Genomic DNA, 19,216 nt, shown 5'->3' on the forward strand with positions numbered 1-19,216 from the left:
TTCCTGGCTCTCCTGAGGGTGGACACACACTTGTTTCGGGCTTTGTGAAAGGAAATGAGATTTCCTTCCGTTGGATTTGATTTCCAGGAGACGAAGGCAAGTTGTTTCTGGGCAACAGCCTCACCACAAGATTCCGTGTACCATGGACGGGAGGAAGGGTATGACAACTGAAGACGAGATGGGATAAATCTGTGCATGAGAGAGAGCAATTTACTTTGGAAGAATTCCCAGGATGAGTTGATGTCAGAGGTGGTAGAGATGGGAGACCAGTCCAGATGATTGATGGCTGCTTGAAGACCGTGCCAGTTGGCCTGAGTGAAATGCCAGACTCGTCGACGCTGAGCAGGCTCCCTGAGGATGGTCAGAGAGATGTCCACTTTAACAAGGACATGATCAGATGATCCAATTGGAGCAGAAGAAGAGCAGCAGACATTTTCAGGGAAGTTAGTCATAACCAAGTCCAGAAGAGAAGATGTTCCGTTGACTGAGATCCGGGTCGGGAAATTGACAGATTGTGTCAGTCCCAGTGAGTCGCAGAAGTCCTTTGCTGAGGAGCCATGGCTGGTGAGAGAGGTACCCACACCCAGCCAACTGGCATGATGACAGTTGAAATCACCACATATGAGGAAGAGAGAGTTGGGATGAGTAGATAGAAGTTGGTCCATATTATCAGACAGCGAGATGTAGATGGAGTCATCACTGTTTGGTGGACGGTACAACACACATATGAACAAGAGGTGGGAGCGAAGGGGAAGCCGTAGCCAGAGGTATTCCTGGGGGTGAGGTGGAGAGAGTGCAGTGCAGGGCGAGTGAGGAAGAGAGTTTTTGATAAAGATAGCAACCCCGCCTCCAGGACGAGGCTCAACTCTATCATACCGGAGGAGGGAGTAGCGTGGGAGAGATACTAAGGAATCAGAGACATCATAAAGGAGGAAAGTTTCTGTTAAGCAGATCACATCTGGTTTGACAGAAGCAACCTGTATGGAGAGATCAGTTAAGTTTGAACGAAGGCCCCAGATGTTTGAGGTCCATACCATTAATGAAGAGGAAGGGGGAGCATCAGATACAGAACAGGGGGGAGGAGGGGTAGGGTAAGATGTGGAAGAGGTGGAAGAGGTAGGGAGAGCTGTTGAAGGTGTGTCAGAGATTTCAGAATAGCTCGGAGAAAGGGAAGGATGGGGCGGACAAAAGGTTTGATGGTGATTGGGTGAGGCACAATGAGGTGTTATTTGAGGAGGGGGAAGAGCGAGGCAGAAGGTTGGGGGAGATGGAGGTGAGAGTTGGAAGGGGGAAGAAGCAGGGAGGACGCTTTGAGGAGGGGGAGTGAGAGGGGGGAAATTGAGAAGCAATGAGGGTGGGGAGATTTGAAGGGGAGGGGTGAGGGGGGAGTTTGGGAGGGAAGGGACAAGGGGAGGGATTTGAAAGGGATGGGATATGGGGGAGATTTGGAGGGGAGGGGTGAGGGAGGAGTCTAGGAGGGGAGGGGTGAGGGGGCGTCTTGGCGGGGAGGGGTGAGGGGGTAGTTTAGGAGGGAGGGGGCAAGGGGGGAGATTTGAAAGGGATGGGTGATGGGGAAGATTTGGAGGGGAGGGGTGATGGGGAAGATTTGGAGGGGAGGGGTTATGGGGAAGATTTGGAGGGGAGGGGTGAGATTGGATTTTAGAAAGTGTACGATTTATGGGAAACGAACATTTATTGCAAAATGAGTTTCTTGTGACCTTCGAGTTAAAAATACGTTTAAGGACGCTGGATGGAAGATGGAGTGCAGGAGAGTTTAGGGAATGTAGAAAAAAGGCACTATAGGAGATGGATATTTTTTTGGGGATGAATTGATTTGGTGAGCAAGTCGAAAGCAGCCTTTTAAAGAAGAAGAAGAAAAAGGTGTTATAAAATATGACGGAATACATAACTTGAGGGGAAAGTGTAAACATTGAAGGTTAATGAGTGAAAACTATCTGGGGAAATGGGGGAGAAACACGTGGTCGAAGAACGAACGAACGAATAAGAATGAATAAACGAATGAGAACAGAGAAGGAAATGTTTTTTTTTTGTTTGTTTTTTGAGTTGAGATTTACACAAGGAAGTAGGCTATGGGTGAAAAGCCTGGGAATACAGAGAACGAAAGTTATTGGATCACAAACGACAGACCGCTGAGAGAAAAACAAAGCCTCAAGGTTGTACAGTGTACACTGTACAAGGCCTCAAGACACGACACGAATTAACACGATTTTCAATACAGGTATGAAAGATTTGCACCGAAAAATATTCGTCGGGACACAATATACGTACAACACCATAAATAAATACAGTTTTAACGAAAATACAAATGGGAACAATCACCTAACTTCGATTTCAAATCGTTCGCGACGCGGCAAAGGCCTTGCTCGCGACACGGCAAACAGACGATCAATTTATGAAAGATAAACACCGAGAAACAACCAAAGTTGCACACAATAACTTCACACACCGAAAGATAAATACAGTTTCGACAAAATACAATTGTGAACAGACAACTTCGAAAAACGTGGAGACCGTGTGGAGCTTCGAAAATCCCTCCCACCGTCCATATTAAAACAAATATGGCGGCCGAACCACGTGACCGATGACGTCATCATTATTTTTTTTCTCCACCCATTTATCCCGAGATGACGCTCAAAAATTTCATCTTGATCAGATTAAGTTTTGTACTTATAGAATTATGACGTCATAATGGAGGAAGAAGAGGAAGGCATGAAGACGAAGACAAATGATGAATTGCGAAAGATGATGGGAATAGAGCCTGTGATGGATGCTGTGAAGAGAAACAGGTTGAGATGGTTTGGTCATGTGTTGAGGAAGGATGAAAGTCACTTTCACCTGACTCGTATATTCACCTGACTCGTTGAGAAGAGTGATGGAAATGAATGTAGAAGGAAGTAGAGGATGGGGAAGACCAATAAAGACTTGGCTGAAGATGGTGGAAGAAGAAATGTGGGCAAAGGGGTTAACAAGGGGAGATGCAGAAAATAGGGCAAAATGGAGAAGATTGTCATGGGGCCCACAAGGCTAACCCCCGCTCTGGCAGGGAAAATGGCCTTTAAATGCCTGTTGTTGTTGTATAATGGAGGCAACTATGACATCATCATTAACATATATTATTCCCCATGGAGAGTTCTTTGCAATGAGCGTTGTCTCAATTTTTTTCTATGCAGCGCTTTCGGAGATATAGAGGTGCAAAGTTTTTTGGTTTTTCCAAGATGGCGCCCATACCACGTGACCTATGACGTCATAATTATCTCTTTTTTTTAATTGTACAGGTGAAGTTGTACCTATGGTGAAAATTTCCTGTCAATCATATTTATTCTGTACGGACAATCAGACAAAGAAACAGACAGACAGACAAACAGACTCAAATGCAATACCCTCTCCTCTGGTGAGGGTAACAAGCGTGTATGTAGCAATATAACAAATTACATTTAGAATTGCGTGTTCATTACGTGCTCTTGCTTTCGGACATCTCTTCCTACCTCTAATCTAATTGGTTGCCTGGCATCGCAACGGCTCCTAAGGATTTCCTCAACCTTAAGGAAATCCTTAGCTGGGGATTTCCAAAAGGTTGTTCATGCAGCAGCCCTTAAGGAAATCCTTTGATAAGGAATCACAGTGTACCTTAATGTAAATATTTCCTTTTAGGATAAGGGAATTTATGCATCCAGGCCAAAATCCTTCAAGAAGACTCAAACCGAGTTCAGGGTTAGATGCTTAACCGTCTGGAGACTACAAGCCGAATTTATCGGCTCTAACCGCATTCAAATGCATTCAAATTCAAACATAGTAGACTCCAGAGGGTTAAGGCCAATGTCTACTGAGGAAGGCCACAATCCATAGATGATCTCAAAACAGCAATAACTGACAAAATCCATTCAATCAATGCAGCCGAATACAACAACACAACAACATGCATTTTAAGGCCATTTTCCCTGCTAGAGCGGGGGTTAGCCTTGCGGTCCCCATGACAATCTTCTCCATTTTGCCCTATTTTCTGCATCTCTCGTTGTTAACCTCCTTGCCCGCATTTCTTCTTCCACCATCTTTAGCCAAGTCTTTCCCGGTCTTCCCCGTCCTCTACTTCCTTCTACATTCATTTCCATCACTCTTCTTAACCAGTCACTTTCATCCTTCCTCAACACATGACCAAACCATCTCAACCTGTTCCTCTTCACAGCATCAATCACAGGCTCTATTCCCATCATGTTTCGCAATTCATCATTTGTCTTCCTCTCTCTCAACGACACTCCGCACATCCACCGAACCATTCGCATTTCCACCCTTTCCAGCCTTCGTTGCTGCTCTACATTCATTACCCATGTCTCGCTCCCATAAATCATAACACTTCTCACACATGCAGCATACACCTTTCCCTTCAGCTTCAACGACACTCCCCTCCTCATCAGCATGCCACTCAGTTCCCGAAACTTCTTCCATGCACATCTCACTCTTGCAATCGTTGCCGAGTCTGATTCACAACCGCCATTCAGCATGTCTCCGAGGTAGCAAAATGTTTTCACACCTTCCAGCTTCACGCCGTCTCCAAGATCCAACTCAACATTTCCTCCATCTGCAGCTCCCTCTGTGCACACCTTACATTTGAATGTAGCTGCCACACTGGTTAATGATCCTCTCAGACCACTACATTTTTGATGAACCCACTCAGCGCACATTGTACATTGAATGGAGTTCACTCCGACACCCTTCCTGCACACAGCACATAGCCACTTCCCAGTTCTTTCCACCTCACCACATAGCCACTTCCCAGTTCTTTCCACCTCACCACATGCTTTACCACTTGCCATCACCTTCGTCTTTCCTATATTCACCTTCAGACCTTTTGTCTCCATACATTCCTTCCACTTGTTCATCTTTTCCTTCAGTCCATCCATACTTTCCGCAATCAACACCAGATAATCTGCATAGAACAACTCCCACGGTAAACCATCCTTTACGTTCTGAACCAGCACCTCCATCACAGCTACAAATAGTAGTGGACTCAGTACCGACCCCTGATGCACTCCCACCTTCACCTCAAACTCACCACTGTTCCCGTCCTTCGTCATTACAGCTGTGCGCACTCTTTTGTACATTGCCATCACTACTCTGATCAACCATTCCTCCACTCCTAACTTCCTCAATGCCCATGTCAATACTTCACGTGGAACCCGATCGAATGCTTTCTCCAGATCAACAAACCCAAGAAACAACTTCTTCCTCTTCTCCATGTACTTCTCCTGCAACTGCCTCACAATAAAGAGCGCATCTGTCGTTCCTCTTCCTGGCATAAATCCAAACTGCATTTCATCGATCTTCACCTTCTTCCTTATCCTCCTCTCCAACACCCTTTCCAATACCTTCATTCAATGCTCCAATAACTTTATCGCTCAGTACGAGCCACACTCCAGAGGGTCACCTTTCCCCTTGTATAGAGGGACGAGGGTACTCAGTTCCCAAACCACTGGAATGCGGCCTTCTTTCACCACCAGATTACAGATCTCTGTCATTCTCTTCACACCCCAACTTCCTGCTGCCTTCAACATATCTCCCACAACTCCCGTCGGCCCTCCCGCTTTTCTACTCTTCATTGCTTTTAAAGCTTCCTCAACTTCCTTCTCAGTTAGCTTCTCTGCCGGTCCTGAAACTGGGTTACTCTCTATGTTGCCATCCCATTCATTCTCTGTATTCAACAGCATTTCCATATATCTTTTCCATCTTCCTTTAATTCCATCTGGGTCCACAACGATTTGTCCCACTTCATCCTTCAAGCAACTCACCCCCATCACATCACACCTCTCTTTCGCTATCTGCTTTGCAATCCTGAATACCGCTCTCTGACCCTCTTCCGAATCCAAGCTTTCTCCGAACATTTTCCTACATGCCTCCTGCGCCTTTGCTACCTCTTTCTTTGCAGCCTTCTTGGCTGCATTATAACTTTCATGCTCTGCTTTTTCTGCTCCCGTACCCTTCAACTTCTGCCACTCCTTGAACTTCTTCCTCTTCTCGTCAATCCTCTTTCCAGCCAAATGCATCAGATAAATAATTTCCCCATTAAATAATACGCGAGACCTTAACCCATCCGGGTTAATATAATTTTGTTCCCTTACAAGGAACGCCAACGCAGGTGGAGGCCAATAGGCCCATCAAAGTATGTGCTGATGTGACCAAACTATGAATGTTTGTCCATTTTCTATCCTACTAGTACACCCGCAGACTCCGGGAGGGGCAGGAAGGGTCGTTCCTCTTTGGGGTATGTAGATTACAGTCGATCTATGGGCAGGTCTCAAGAACATTGGGTGTGTGTTCATTCACCAAGTTTCTTGCGAAGAGATCGCCAGGTGGTTTAAGCATTTGAGCAAGCACTCCATTCAAAACCGTTAAGGAGCCGCTGGCTTTGCAAGTGCTAGCTAGCTGCTTGGTAAAGGAGCACAACCCAAACTTCTCCCTTTCAGTTTCGTATGAAACAACAGGAGCGAGTTTCAAAAGTTCGCTCCGAAAAATGCCACGGTGGCGGCAGAAAGGGCCATGTTATTAACCCCAAATTTGTGGGTTATATAGAGTACAGTAGATCTTCGCTCTGTTCTGTAAGTAAACCTTACTTCACCATGTCGGGATTCCTCCAAGTTTCTTCATTTAGTGTTATAAAGAGCATTAGCGACTGTTTAAAAAGCTAAGCATACATGTTTGTGGTGTATAATATTTTTACTTCCTGTAGAAGCTGTTGCTCCCACAGAAATGCCATTATAACTATAATGCAGAAAAACGCCTTGGGGAAGTGGGACATTATTGTCATATGAATATGTGAGCGGGGTCGTGGCCTATGCGAAGGAGGGCGGGGGCTGGAGACCATATGTGAGATACGAGGCCGAGTGACGTGGCTTGCTGTGCTGTTCATTAAACTGGTCATCTCCTAAGTTGAGACTTGGATTCATCTTATTACATGGTGGCAGCAAAAGGCGAACCTACAAACCCGATTGGAACCCCATCTAGGGATTCGTAGCCAAGCTCACAATGGCGGACGCACCCATGATGCCGCGCATGGATTGGACCAGCACCAACCTCGGTGAAGCCTTCGAGCTATTCAGAAAACGTACCCAGCTGTACTTTTCTGTGAAGGACATCGCAGGTGACAAACAAGTCGACCACATTCTCCTGCTATCAGGTGAGGAAGGCCTGCGATGCTACAGTTTGTGGGGCCTTGAGAACGCCGACGGCCCAAGGCCTAACACTGTGACGCCAGCGATTGTTTGGCAGCGTTTTGAAGCTGAGCTGAAACCCCAGGCAAATTACCGTGTGGCTCGTTTCTGCTTACAGCGATTTAAGCAGGATGAAGATGAAACTATGAACAATTTCATCTCCAGATGTCGCCAGCAAGCGAGCAAATGCAAGTTCAAGACCCCCGAGGCGGACGAGCGCATAATAGAACAGCTCATTGCGGGGATGCGGCATCAGGAGCTACAGAAAGAGCTCCTCGCGAAGGATGACACTCTCACGCTGGACCAAGCCCTGGAAATAAGTCGGGCACATGAGGCCTCTGTCACTCACATGCAGCAGTTCACCCAGACCCAACAGGCAACCAATTTTGTCCACACAATTGGGTACCACCCAAAAGAGTGCCGTTTCTGTGGAAAACAGCATCCACCCCAGCCCCGACACCGATGCCCAGCATGGGGCTCAACCTGTGAGGCATGCGGAAAGCAAAACCACTGGAAGGCCGTCTGTCTCTCAAGAGCGAGGCAAGAACAAGGCCGGCAGACAACCCGCCCAGACAACAGAGGGCACAAATCCTTCACCCGAAAGCCCATCCACACCCTGGGGAGAGATGAAGACCCCGACAGGGACTGCGACATGTTGAGCTTCACCACCATCAAAACCCACAGCCAGACCATGGATTCCCGGCGAGAGATTTTCACGGACTTGGCCATTTCACTACCTGACCGAGCTGGTGTTCACTCCCTGAGAGTCAAGGTCGATACTGGGGCAGAGGGCAATACCTTGCCGCTTCGGATATACAGACAAATGTATCCCAAAATGTCGACTCCTCTGTGCTGCCGCTACCTGGTCATATTCAGGAGAAAGCCCAGACAATACTAACGGCCTACAATGGCTCACAAATTCAGCAATTTGGCACCCTTGTCGTCCCCTGCAAGAAAAGGAATACCCAGTGGGTCAATGCAGAGTTCTTCGTAGTCAGGCTGCTGGCCCCGCAATCCTTGGCCTGCCCACCTGTAGGGACCTTGAACTCCTCATCCTGCACTGCTCGGTGAAGGAGAACAGCACGGGTGACAAGCCAGTTAACACATTGGACGACCTGCTGAGTACGTATCCAGACCAATTTGACAACATTGGAAACTTCCCAGGCCAGTCTCGCACCGTGGTAGACCCCAATGTGCCCCCTGTAATACACGCACCACATCGATGCCCCATCCAGATGATAGATGAAGTAAGGTCAGAACTGGACATAATGCTGAGACAGGGCATCATACGGAAGGTCGACGAGCCTACAGACTGGGTCAGTAGCCTCACCTACGTGCGGAAAGCAAACGGCAAACTTAGGCTCCGCCTGGACCCGAAGGACTTGAACCGTGCCATCAAGAGGTGCCACCACTGTACTCCCACGCTTGAAGAGCTGACGCACAAGTTTGCAGGCTCAATGGTTTTCTCCAAGCTGGATGCCAAAACTGGGTACTGGTCAATCAAGCTCGATCCTCCCTCCCAGTTGCTCACAACCTTCAACTCGCCATATGACCATTACTGCTTCCGGCGAATGCCGCTTGGACTGGTGATGTCCTAGGACGTGTTCCAAGCCAAGATGGACCAACTTCTTGAGCAATGCCCAAGTGTCATCGGCATTGCTGATGATGTTGCCGTTTACAGCAAAAAGGAGCAAGAACATGACCGAAACCTTCACCACCTCTTGAAAACAGCTGCCAGATTTGGCCTGCAGTTTAACAGCGACAAGTGCAGCAACAAGAAGCCACAGATTCATTTTTTTGGTCTCATCTTTGACCAACAAGGTGCCCACCCAGACCCAGGAAAAGTGGACGCAATCCAGAGGTTACCGGACCCGAAAAACCTCTGTGAACTTCGCAAGGCACTTGGTATCATTACGTACATGGGCCCCTTTATACCAAAGCTGTCTGACCTAATAGCCCCCCTTCGGGAACTGGTGAAATCAGAGCAACTAGAATGGACAGCCAGCCACAGCCAGGCTTTCCAAAAGGTCAAGGACGCCATCTGCCAGGAGACCTGCCTAACCTACTTTGACCCACACAAATCCACAATACTACAGGTCGATGCCTCCACAAAAGGCCTTGGGGCTTGCCTAATGCAAGATAACAAGCCCATCACCTTCGCGTCAAAGAGCCTTTCCGAGGTGGAGCAACGGTATGCCAACATTGAGCGTGAGATGCTAGCCGTCGTGTTCGGGTGCGAACGCTTCCACACTTACCTATACGGTCGGCCCTTCGTTGTCGAGAGTGACCACAAGCCCCTGGAAATGATCAGCTTGAAAAACCTCACTGCTGCCCCCACCCCAACTGCAACGGATGCTACTGCGGCTTCAGGGGTATGACACACGCATCAAGTACAAAGCTGGCAAAGACATGCTCCTAGCCGATGGACTGTCTCGCTTGCTGGCACCAACGCGAGCGCCAACTATCCAGCTTGACGTGAAAGTGGAGCTCCTCCAATTCAGCCACCAGAAGACGCAACAAGTGCAGCAAGCCACAGATGTGGATGCCCTCCTAACCACGCTCAGGAGAGTCATCATGACTGGATGGCCGGAAAGGCACCAGGATCTGCCCAGTGAACTGAGGCCATACTGGAATTATCGCGATGAGCTGAGTGTTGAAAATGGTGTCATGTGGAAGGGGGGCCGGCTCCTTATCCCTGCCAGTTTACAACATGAAACCCTCAGAAAGCTACATGAGGGCCACCTCGGTATCCTCAAAACCCAGCTCAGGGCACGCAATTGCGTGTTCTGGCCCAAGGTGAACGAGGACATTGAAAACTGGATTGGCTCCTGCCACATCTGCCAGACACATCAGCGTCGGCAGTCCCAGGAACCAATGATCCCACACGAGATCCCGACCAGGCCATGGCAAACACTGGCTGCAGACTTATTCCACCTGGATGGACATGACTACCTCCTTCTCGCAGACGTGTACTCCAGGTTTCCAATTGTTCGAAAACTTCCAACAGGGGCAACGAGTAACGACGTAATTGGTATTCTGCGGGTGGTATTTTCAGAGCAGGGCATTTCAGAGACTCTCTTGAGCGACAATGGAGGCCATTTTAGCAGCCGCGTTTTAAAAAAATTTGCTGAGGACTGGAGCTTCAACCTACGTACTTCAAGCCCACACTACCCGCAATCAAACGGCTTCATAGAATGCCAAGTGCAAACCATAAAGAACACTACACAAAACAAAGCTCTCTGGTGCTGACCCACACATGGCCCTCCTCATTTTGAGGACCACGCCCATCGACAGCCACCTCGCATCACCTGCTGAGATACTGAATCAGAGGAAAATGAAATCCAACCTGCCTACCAAAGTGCCAAATGTAGCACCGAATCGGGACGCAACCCTAGAGGCACTTGAACGTCGGCAAGCAATCCAAAAAGAATACTTTGACTGCCGGGCTGGCCACGATCTTGGGCCGCTTCAACCGGGCCAACGAGTTCGGGTTCTCGAGGAGGCTGGGCGGTCCCACACTTGGGAACCAGCAATTGTGTCCACCACCCGCTCGGAGCCAGGGTCGTACGAAGTCGTCAAGGAAACAGGAAACATCCTCAGGCGGAATCGCCGCCACATCCGACACGCTCAACAGACACAGCCAAGGCGGCCGGAGCCCGAGATGTTCCACAATTCCCTCGACGATACCGATGTTGACCGTGCCATTGCCAAGGCACAACTGGGTGCTGACGAGGAGCCACCATCATCTCGACGTACCCAAGTGCCTACCACACCACCAGCATCCCAAACTCGATCTGGTCGCACGGTCAGACGGTTTGTCAGGCTGGATATCTGATTCCTAGTGGTCTAGCTAATGTAAATATGTGGGTGGACAGCCATGCTGAACTGCATTGCAATTCACCCGGTAATACTGTGATTTTCTTTTTTGTTTTGTTTCTCTCTCTCCTTATGTTTCCAGCCCATTTGATGCTCTGTATGAACTTTTTTTTTTTTCTTTTTTTTTTGGAGAAAGGGGGATGTCATGAATATGTGAGCGGGGGGCGTGGCCTATGCGAAGGACGGCGGGGGCTGGAGACAGGATGCGAGATACGAGGCCGAGTGACGTGGCTTGCTGTGCTGTTCATTAAACTGGTCATCTCTTAAGTTGAGACTTGGATTCATCTTATTACAATTATTAGTATTAATATTGTTTTGTAATAACATTAACAATATGCGATTAGCATTAATTTTGTTATTAAAAGCGTCTTTGGAAAAACACCACGATAAATCTTCTTTGGAAATACGCCACGATAAAGCTAATTTAACATTTATATACACCTCAATGTGCAACCCCATTGACGGCAATGGTGCGCAAACTCGCTCGGGGGGAGAAAACCCCCTTGGGGTGGGGGGGGCAAATGAATGCGCTACAACCTTCATTATGTAACCCTTCGTCATCCTGTCAAGTTTGGTTGAGATTGGATAAGTAACGACAGAATGTATCTTGGCGTCAAAAATTCATCAGACAGACACAAATGGTGTATTTTAGTATGATTAAATACTGAGCATCAAGCAAGGAAGCAGCACATACTATTTTTTAGAGTCTTTGGTATGACTCGGACAGGGTTTGAACCGTCGACCTCACAGACTCAGAACCGACACAATAAATAACCAAGGATGGTGAGGTTAAGTGCACCGATCAGGTTTTTTGATAACATTCTTAATCCGTTATATTACCTTGCCCCCATCCTCCTTATTTATTAAACCTGAATTGCTCCAGACGACATGGGCCGGTGCAAAGCCCGGAGGATCGTTGACCGATGTGTTCTACCCAAACCCTCAATCATAGCTCACAGTTGATCAGGGGACTTTGAATATAGCAGGCTTGGTCATTTATTTGATGGACTTCTGCAATTGGAGAGACACAATGGCTACCGACTCCTCTTCATGACGTGAAAATACACAAATCTTGTGTCATCTACATTCTACATGTATGTGGGAACGAGATGCATCAGGCAGTCTTTCTTCCCTGAGGAGACACAGCATCTGGCTTTGGTGCTTCTCAACAGCAATTGCCCGGGGGATTGCTCCTTACGCGCCGCTGGAACCGGGGAGCCTTGGGTTGGTGCCACGGGGCAGCATTCGGGCCTGGCGGGCCGGTCGGGTGGCCAGCCGTCGCACTCAGCGGGCTTGGGAGTCGCTGCTTTACAGCTCCCGTTGGGATGTCGATTTGGCAATTGCTATCCAAGCCCTACAGGCGATGGCTGGAATAAATCACAGCAAAGCAGCCATGGCCGAATTTTCACAGCGGCATTTCCGCACCGGATAGACCTGCATGCCGTTTCGGAGGACGTGCACTTAAGTTCTCTGGGACGTATGACAATCTGATCAATCACCTTATGGTCTCGCAGGCTTCTGTGCTCTCCCAATCGGAGGAGCCTGACATGGCCCCTGCTGTAAGCTGTCCCCCCCAAACAGTGGCCAACCAGGTTGGGAGAGCCGAGATCCACATGAGTAGCAAGTGGAAGTGGCGCGTGGCATCTAACTAAACTCCTCCGGCGGCACAAGATCCCCTCCCAGATGGCAGTTTGGGTGCTGCCACATTATCCGGCAGATTGTGCCGCTCAATGGGGGTGGGTGATCACGTCGCCGTGATGCTCTGGGCAGGTTGGGGGGAGGAGGAAAGGGGGAACCCGGGCCCACTCAACAGCGAATAGGATTAGGTTTCGGCCCAAAGCCGCTACACAACAGTCCTGGGGTGGGCCTGGTGGTCATATCTGAAACTTGTGAATGCAAAGTAAATTTAAAAATGATTAAATTTACGACTATTCACGTTTGAGGGGGGAGCTATTTGAAATATACTTTGTATGGTTTAGGAGCCACAACAGAAATTATACTAGATTTTTGCATTTATTGCTAAAACTGTGTGTGTGTGTGTGTGTGTGTGTGTGTGTGTGTGTGTGTGTGTGTGTGTGTGTGTGTGTGTATGTGTGTGTGTGTGTGTTCCACCACTTTGTATTATAAGGAAATGACAGGCAGGAACTGGACACCTCTCATCCACGGATATTTCTTGTGTTTTCAGTATTTCCGCGAGTCTGATTTGCATCCAGAAATACAACAATTACGGTTACCCCTCCTGAAATTGCCGCTTTTCTTTAAATGCTGAAAATTATGTTAAAAAGACGATTCGAATGACGGATTTGGCCCCAACAACGGCAGGTTAAAAGTGCCCGGTGAGCAGAACCGACTCACTGAAAATGCGCACACTGCGCATGCGCAGAAGGCCCCGTTTAACATGCATACGTCATTTCGAAAGTCCTTGTGCTGTCATGTTAAAAAGCACCTTTCCTCTCCTGAAAGTCATATTGAAATATTAATTCTGTCGTGTGGCGGACACGAAAGCGCACTGGCGTGATGGCATCATTCCGCGCACCAAGTGGGCGGCGGCCACGCCCGAGGTGTAGGCGTGGCCGCGGGATATACACCGGGCGCGCAGCCCGGAGCGCTCCAGTGCTACAGTGGAGCTCTTGAAATAAAGACTCTTTTAACTTACCGCGTTGTCCGCTTCCTCCTTGCTAAGCAAGTAGCGCGCGTAGCACCGCGCTTCATTGGTGACCCTCTGACGTTGGATCAGCCGTCGCTGACCAACCGAATACGCCATCGCCATGGCAACCAACGCGGTTACGATCAAACTCCCCGAGTTCTGGGAGGCTCAAGCTGAAGTATGGTTCCTGCAAGCAGAAGCCCAGTTCCGACTTCGAGGCATCACGGTGGACGAGACCATGTACTGCCACGTGGTCACCTCCCTCGGGCCCGGCACGGCCGCCCGCGTCGTGTCGGTCCTGAGGAACCCACCGGCCGACGGCAGGTACGAGGCGATCAAGCGTCTCCTCCTCGCCACGTTCGGCCTCACGGTGGACGCACGGGCCGACTGCCTCCTGGACCTCCCCGAGCTCGGTGACACGCGACCGTCGGTCCGCATGGACCATATGCTGTCGCTGATGGGCGACGAAACCCCGAACGCTCTATTCCGGGCGTTATTTCGAAGCCAGCTGCCGGCACGAGTACGCCTCGCGTTGGCCGGTTCTGCGACGACGGAACCCCGACCTCTCGCTGCCGAGGCCGACAAGTTCTTCACGGCTTTGGACACGCAGGCGAGTTTTGGCGCGGCCGTCGCGCATCCCGAGGCTGACCTTGATGCTGATGCACCACACCTCGTGGATCTCGAGGCTGATGCACACCGCGTGGCCGCCGCCACGCCACGCCCACCACCACCGCGAAAACCGCGGCCTCCGCCTTCGCCGCAAACCTGGTGCCATTTCCACGCCAGGTTTGGCCACAAGGCGAGGAATTGTTGCCCGCCGTGCTCCTTCGGCAAGTCGGGAAACTACAAAGCCGGCGCTCGGTAGCGGCCCTGAGCGTCGGCCATTCCGGCAGCCTTCTTTTTATAACGGACACCTTGTCCGGGCGCCGTTTCCTATGCGACACGGGTGCACAGGTGAGCGTTATCCCTGCCTCTACGTCCGACAAGTGATCCGCGGGCCGGGGCCCCACGTTGCTTGCCGCGGACGGAACACCCATACGCACATTCGGGAAGCGCTGCCTCTCCCTGCGGTTCGGAAGGCAACGCTTCACGTGGACGTTCATAACCGCTAGTCTCCCCATGGCACTGCTCGGTGCGGACTTCCTCTGTGCAAACGGGTTGTTGGTAGATGTGAAGAACAGACGCCTTGTCCAGGCTGAAACGTTCAGCTCGCTTGCTTGAGTGCTGAGCAGCTCGTTGAGCGGCTCACTGAGCGGCTCGCCAAGTGGCTTGCTGAGCGGTTCGGTCCCGGCGAGGTTAGTTTGTACGCTTCCGGCAGCGGAGGACTTCACCCGCCTCCTCGCCAGCTTCCCGGCCCTTACGCGGCCCACCTTCTCGGCGGGGGCCGTCAAGCATGGGGTGGAACACCACATCCCCACCGCCGGGCCACCGGTCTACGCCCGGGCACGCTGCCTCGAGCCGACGAAGCTCGCGGTAGCTAAAGCGGAGTTCGCTACACTGGAGCGGCTCGGCATCATGCGGCGCTCTGAGAGTGCTTGGGCGTCGCCGCTCCACATCGTGCCAAAGCCCGGCGGGGGATGGCGCCCGTGCAGGGACTACCGGCGCCTCAACGACGCCACCACCCCCGACCGCTACCCCGTCCCCCACATCCAGGACTTCTCCGCCCGGTTGGCGGGCATGTCCTTCTTTTCAAAGGTGGACCTCATACGCGGCTACCATCAGGTCCCCGTCAGGCCGAAGGACATCCCAAAGACGGCTGTCATCACGCCATTCGGGCTTTTCGAATTTCTTTGAATGCCCTTCGGTTTGAAGAATGCGGCTCAGGCGTTCCAGCGACTAATGGACAGCGTCTTGCGCGACTTGGATTTTCTGTACGTCTACCTGGACGACATCCTCGTCGCCAGCACGTCCCGCGAAGAGCACCTTCACCATCTCCGCACGCTTTTCGAACGCCTGGGCCAGCATGGCCTCATCGTGAACCCCGCCAAGTGCCGGTTCGGCGTCGCCGACATAGACTTTTTGGGGCACCGCGTCACCAGGCACGGGGCCGTCCCCCTACCGGCCAAGGTGGAGGCGGTGAAGGGGTTTCCGCACCCCCGCACGTCGCACGATCAAGGGGCTCCAGGAGTTCCTGGACATGGTAAACTTTTACCATCGGTTCCTGCACCGCATCGCCCAGCTCCTGCGCCCCTTGCACGAGGCCCTGCGAGGGAAGCCGGGCAAAGGTGACGTTACCTGGACCGAGCAGATGGACGCGGCATTCGTCGGCGCGAAGCTCGCCTTGGCCAACGCCACCATGCTCGCGCACCCGGCGCCCGATGCACCGATCGCTCTCACCACCGACGCCTCGGTCTACGCGGTGGGCGCGGTGCACGAGCAATGGGTGCGTGGTGCCTGGCAACTGCTGGCGTTCTTCAGCCGGCAGCTTCGCCCGCCCAAACGCCATTATAGTACCTTCGACCGCGAGTTGCTCGGGCTTCACCTGGCGGTCAGGCACTTCCGCCATCTGCTCGAGGGCCGTGCGTTCACGGCCTTTGTCGACCACAAGCCACTGGTCTTCGCGATGGGCAAGGTCGCCGAGCCGTGGTCGGCCTGGCAGCAGCGTCACCTCTCGGCCGTGTCCGAATATACAACGGACATCCGGCACGTCGCGGGGAAGGACAACCCGGTGGTGGATTCCCTTTCCCGGTCCGTCGCCCATGCAGTCCACCTTGGCATCGACTATGCCCGGATGGTGGCGGACCAGGCCGCCGACCCCGGCGTCCAGGCCTTGCGGACCGCCGTCACGGGCCTCCGCGTCACCGAGGTGCCGTTCGACGGCGCGGGCACGGCCCACTTGTGCGACGTCTCCCTCGGGCGGCCTCGCCCCATCGTGCCCGCGGGCTGGCAGCGCCAGGTTTTTGACGCCATCCACGGCCTGTCCCACCCGGGCACGAAGGCCTCCCAGAGGTTGGTCGCCGACAAGTTTGTCTGGCATGGCCTCCGGAAGGCCGTCCGCGGCTGGACCAGGACGTGCCTCGCGTGCCAGCGCGCGAAGGTGCACCGGCACACCCAGGCCCTATTGGCCCCGTTTACGGTGCCGGAACGTAGGTTCGACTACGTGCACGTGGACCTGGTGGGACCTCTGCCCCCCTCGCGGGGTTTCACCCATGTCCTGACAATGGTGGACCACACCACCCGGTGGCCGGAGGCCGTGCCTTTGGCGGCGACGACGGCGGCGGACATCGCACAGGCGTTCATCGCCACCTGGGTCGCCCGGTTCGGCGCCCCCTCGGACATCTCGTCCGACCGCGGCCCCCAGTTCACCTCGGAGCTCTGGGGGGCGGTCGCGCGGGGGCTCGGGGTCCAGCTGCACCGAACCACGGCCTACCACCCCCAGGCCAATGGCCTGTGCGAGCGGTTCAACCGCTCGTTGAAGGCGGCGCTTCGGGCCACCCTCCGCGATGGCGGCTGGGTCAACAGGCTCCCCTGGGTCCTGCTGGGCCTCCGGACGGCGCCCAAGGACGACCTGCGCGCATCCGCGGCGGAGTTGGTCTTCAGACAACCGCTGCGGGTGCCGGGCGAGTTCCTCCCCGACCCCACGGCACCATGGTCCGCAGCGCAGGAGCGCTCCGCGCTGCAGGAGACCGCCCGGAGGTTCGCCCCGGAGCCGACGGCGCACCACGGGCACCCGCCTTCGCACGTCGCCCCGGAGCTTCGCACCGCAGAGTACGTCTTCGTCCGGCACGACGCCCACCGGACACCACTGCGGCCCCCGTATGAAGGGCCTTTCCGCGTGCTGGAGACCGGAGTGAAACATTTCACCTTTGACATCGGCGGTACTCCCGGCAACGTCTCAGTGGATCGCCTCAAGCCGGCCCACCTCGACGTGGACCACCTACCGCCGGTGACTCGGCCCCCACGTCGGGGCCGCCCCCCTGCGGGCGGACCCCCGGCACTGCCCAGGCCCGCCGCCCCCCGGTCCTGCACCCATCCTGGGTGCAGCCGGAGGCATCCCAGCTGGCATCCCTGCACCCCGGACGCCGCCAGTCGCCAGAGGGCGCTTCGGCCGGGTCATCCCTTTGCCCCGCAAACTGGCCCTCCAGGTGCGCGGGAATTCTGGGGGGGCGCGTGTGGCGGACACGAAAGCTCACTGGCGTGATGGCATCATTCCGCGCACCAAGTGGGCGGCGGCCACGCCCGAGGGGTAGGCGTGGCCGCGGGATATACACCGGGTGCGCAGCCCGGAGCGCTCCAGTGCTACAGTGGAGCTCTTGAAATAAAGACTTTTAACTTACCGCGTTGTCCGCTTCCTCCTTGCTAAGCAAGTAGCGCGCGTAGCACCGCGCTTCAGTCGTTTCATTAATGTAAAAAAAAATTTTTTTACGTACCTAGACCTTTCCATAGAAAATACATTTAAATGTTCATACATGAAAATAATCACTGTCGCAGTGGCTGAATTGGCAAGCACAGCTCGTCAGTTAATGAAGACCTGATCTCAGAAACACCTTTGTGAAACCGGTCCATTTGATTGGACGCAGTACGAGGAACTTCACATAACGGCGTCTGACACAAACTTACAAACATATATGAAATGTGCTTATACAAGCAGAATGGACAGAGACAAACGCTGAAACACAAAAAGTCACGAATGGATGAATCACTATACATCGTAATGTGGAACGCAACGTACCTGCGGCCCAGGTAAAGTGACAGCCTAATCTGCAGCTTCGCACGCCAAGCCACGCGAATCGTCTTATACGTTATAGGCTTCACATCGAAACAAAACGAAACTTACCTTGGAATAACACAATGTTGCCGGGTGGATTTTGTTCAAAAAGCCAACCACAGTGACCTTCTCTAAATTTATTTTAAAACTTTACAAACCAAACTTTATGGGCAAAGATTCCAGTTTATTGTCTTAATCAACGAACACATCGTATAATCTGAAAAAGAAATGCGAAAAGAATGTAGACTTATAAAGTTAAAAGTTTTGAAAAACATCTTGGAATACAGCAACCTTACTTATACACCGCGGGAATCGTCACCGTTAACGTGAGTGCTTCCTCGGCACGCTCATCGCCAAAATGAACGTCTCGATTTGACTGTTGGTATTCCATTACATTTCCACTACTGCTTCTAGTTCTACAATCGCTGGAGCTTTGGAGTTTGTTACAACCGTCGATAACAGCTTTTGATAAACAGGAAGAGTTCCCAAAAGATTGGGCAAACACTGCATTGCACAGAAATCGTTTCGTCCAATTTATTCCAGGAGATTTAAAAAAAAAAAAAATTGTTGGACAGTTGGACACGCACAGAAGAACGGCAGTGATGTATTCAGTTACCAAGATTCTTGTGGAGCACTCACCAAGTGGCTTAAGCACTCCATTCATAACTGTTGATAAGGCACGGCTGGCTTGACAAGCGCTAACAAGCTGCATTTTATTTTATTTTTTAAACTAATTTATACATGATTACAAAAACAAGACTA

General features: G+C 51.9%; 1 protein-coding gene across 1 annotated transcript in view; it reads right to left on the minus strand.

Moving 5' to 3' along the window:
• Positions 1–19,166, minus strand: part of LOC144892617 (uncharacterized) — a 200,495-nt gene extending 181,329 nt beyond the window's left edge. Inside the window, exons 1-2 of the mRNA XM_078780009.1 lie at positions 18,751–19,166; positions 18,419–18,480 (exon numbers count right to left, since the gene is read on the minus strand). Of these exons, the coding sequence (XP_078636135.1) occupies positions 18,419–18,480; positions 18,751–19,166 (478 nt within the window). The remainder of the gene's footprint in view (positions 1–18,418; positions 18,481–18,750) is intronic.
• Between the last annotated feature and the right edge of the window lie 50 nt (positions 19,167–19,216).

This window comes from Myxine glutinosa, chromosome 1 (assembly GCF_964187855.1).
Source record: "Myxine glutinosa chromosome 1, kmMyxGlut1.1, whole genome shotgun sequence".
Classification (NCBI taxonomy): Eukaryota; Metazoa; Chordata; class Myxini; order Myxiniformes; family Myxinidae; genus Myxine; species Myxine glutinosa.